Here is a 2,500-nt window from a genome sequence, read left to right on the forward strand (position 1 = left end):
GAGCATCTGTGCGCTTATGCACATCCTGTGGGTTTGGTGCGTTAGGTTAGGCCACACTTTGTGAATGAGACCCATTGCGTGTGTGACTGAGCTACCCAGAGAAATGACCAGCTTCTACTAATCCTGCACATCATCAAGGATATTAAATGCACACACACACACACACACACACACACACACACACACACACACACACACACACACACACACACACACACACACACACACACACACTTACACACACACACAGATACACACTATCCTGGGGGCAGAGACAGATCATTGCAAGCTTTAGTTGATTGGCATGCAAAACACACACACACACACACACACACACACACACACACACACACACACACACACACACACACACACACACACACACTACTTTGCATATACAAAGGGAAGCTCTTTGTGTCATTATTGTTCATGTAGTAAATTAGTACTGTATGTGGGTATATCTTTATATCTTCATATGTGCCATGTGGGTCTATCTGGTGCAGGAGGCTTGCTATGTATTAGAGGACTACTGTTCATCTAAAGTAGACCAGACAAAGTACAGTGTGCATAGATTAACATACTTTTCAGATGGTCGATAATGGTCCATCTAATATTTTGAGATATGGACTTTTGCTTTTCATGAGCTGTTTGCCATAAACATCAAGATTAACCCTTTTTGTGCCTATCCCGGACAAGTTCAGCTTTATTTCAATCCAATACAATGTTTTTTACTTACCCTGAGCTGCTTGTAGTTTTGCTTTTCATGAGCTGTTTGCCATAAACATCAAGATTAACCCTTTTTGTGCCTATCCCGGACAAGTTCAGCTTTATTTCAATCCAATACAATGTTTTTTACTTACCCTGAGCTGCTTGTAGAGATGTGGGTGGTCCTGGCTCGTCCTACGCTTTCCAACGAGTGATTCTAGATGGTCCGACGATTTATTCCATTGAAAATGGTTTAAAATAAAGTTTAGAGCCCCCCAAAAAAAACTCAATCTATACTGTCAGAGGCGCAACGTATTCCGGGGTGCCTATCCCGTACTAGTCCGGGATATTTAATAAAATGAATTAATTAATCGGAGGCCTCAGCGAAGCCCCGGTCTAATTTTCCATCCATGGCCGGGGCCGCGATTCTGTTTACATCGGCCCGTAATCAGGCAACGCCGCCGCACCGCGCCGCCCACTCCAATACAAACTCACATCTTTAGAGACCTTTTTCTCTGAACTGTGTTCCCAGTGCATCGACAAAGTTTTTTTTGCGACTAAAATAGCTTCAGATCGGGCTTCTAAAAAATAAAGAAGCTAATAGCTAACTGTTAGCTAACTTCCTCCTCTCGTCATCCATAACAGTGGTTGGAGTGAAATCACATGCCACTACTGCCTGTGTCGACGGAAGCTAGAGCGAAGGCCTATACAGAAATGTCTGGCACTCTGGCGCCCTCTTGTGGCCCCGGCACAGTATGAGTTAAAACAAAAAAGTGCAACAAATTAGGCCTGGGGCTCGATAAAAAAAATTGAGAAATCTCTATTTCTACGTTTCATTAGTTCGACTAAGAGTTAGGTTTTATTTAGGTTTAGGCATAGTTTTACTGAGGTTAGGTTTAGGCATTCACCAGGTTAGCATTCACCAGCGTTGGCAGGTTAGGTGTCGAACAAATATAACGTCGAACAAATGTCATGTCGCAATATCCCAAAAAGAATTGCCTTAATTAATCTAAATGTATTGCATCAATGTATCGAGTGAGTTTTTTAAAATATAAATTTCCCATCCTCTCTAGGCCAAGCAAAGCTTCTTCTACCATTGCATGCACTGTGGTTTGTCACTTGGTTGGTGCACCAGTGTGATCAGCACGCCTCGCGACTTCTGTAATTAATGAATTGAAATGAGTCTGTTAAAAGTCACCAGCCCTATTCTAACTTTATACGCAATGAATATAATGGAAGGTTTCACTTAATTAAGTTTCAATATAGAAAATGAACTTATTCCACACTCCACGGTATTCAAATAGTTTGAGAAGGATTTGAAAAATTAAAATTGTGTGTGTGTGTTTTAGGTAAGGTGCGATGGCAGGACTTCGACCAGGACTTGTACATCGGGGCCACGGTGGTACGACCAGGCCAGGACCCTTACTCCAGGAACAAGTTCAACCAGGTGGAGAGTGACAAGCTGCACATGGACCGGGCAGTGCCCGACACCCGACACGACCAGTACGTACAGGAACTCTATATTTATGGTTATGCCACCGTACAGGAACTCTATATATGGTTATGACACCCGACACCACCAGTACATACTAGGAGCTCTATTTTTTATCCCAAGATTTTGCAACCCATTTTTCACCTAACCTCGCCTCACCAGACCAGGGAAAGCCTGGTGTTCGTTCACAACAGGCCGTTTGGTTTCCGCCTAAAGCAGAAACCACTATAATAAGCGACTTCGCTTTGATTTGTTTCCCCCCGTTTGTTTCCCCAATCCCTATTAAAATGCTCGAGTAGCCTA

The 2,500-nt window shown here is 43.1% G+C and overlaps 1 protein-coding gene across 1 annotated transcript in view; it reads left to right on the forward strand.

The window, feature by feature from the left end:
- Positions 1-2,500, forward strand: part of galnt2 (UDP-N-acetyl-alpha-D-galactosamine:polypeptide N-acetylgalactosaminyltransferase 2) — a 69,332-nt gene that overhangs the window by 40,757 nt on the left and 26,075 nt on the right. Inside the window, exon 3 of the mRNA XM_080730507.1 lies at positions 2,055-2,208. Within this exon, the coding sequence (XP_080586633.1) occupies positions 2,055-2,208 (154 nt within the window). The remainder of the gene's footprint in view (positions 1-2,054; positions 2,209-2,500) is intronic.

The sequence above is a fragment of the Nannobrachium achirus genome (genome assembly GCF_963921795.1).
Source record: "Nannobrachium achirus genome assembly, chromosome: 7".
Taxonomy (NCBI): Eukaryota; Metazoa; Chordata; class Actinopteri; order Myctophiformes; family Myctophidae; genus Nannobrachium; species Nannobrachium achirus.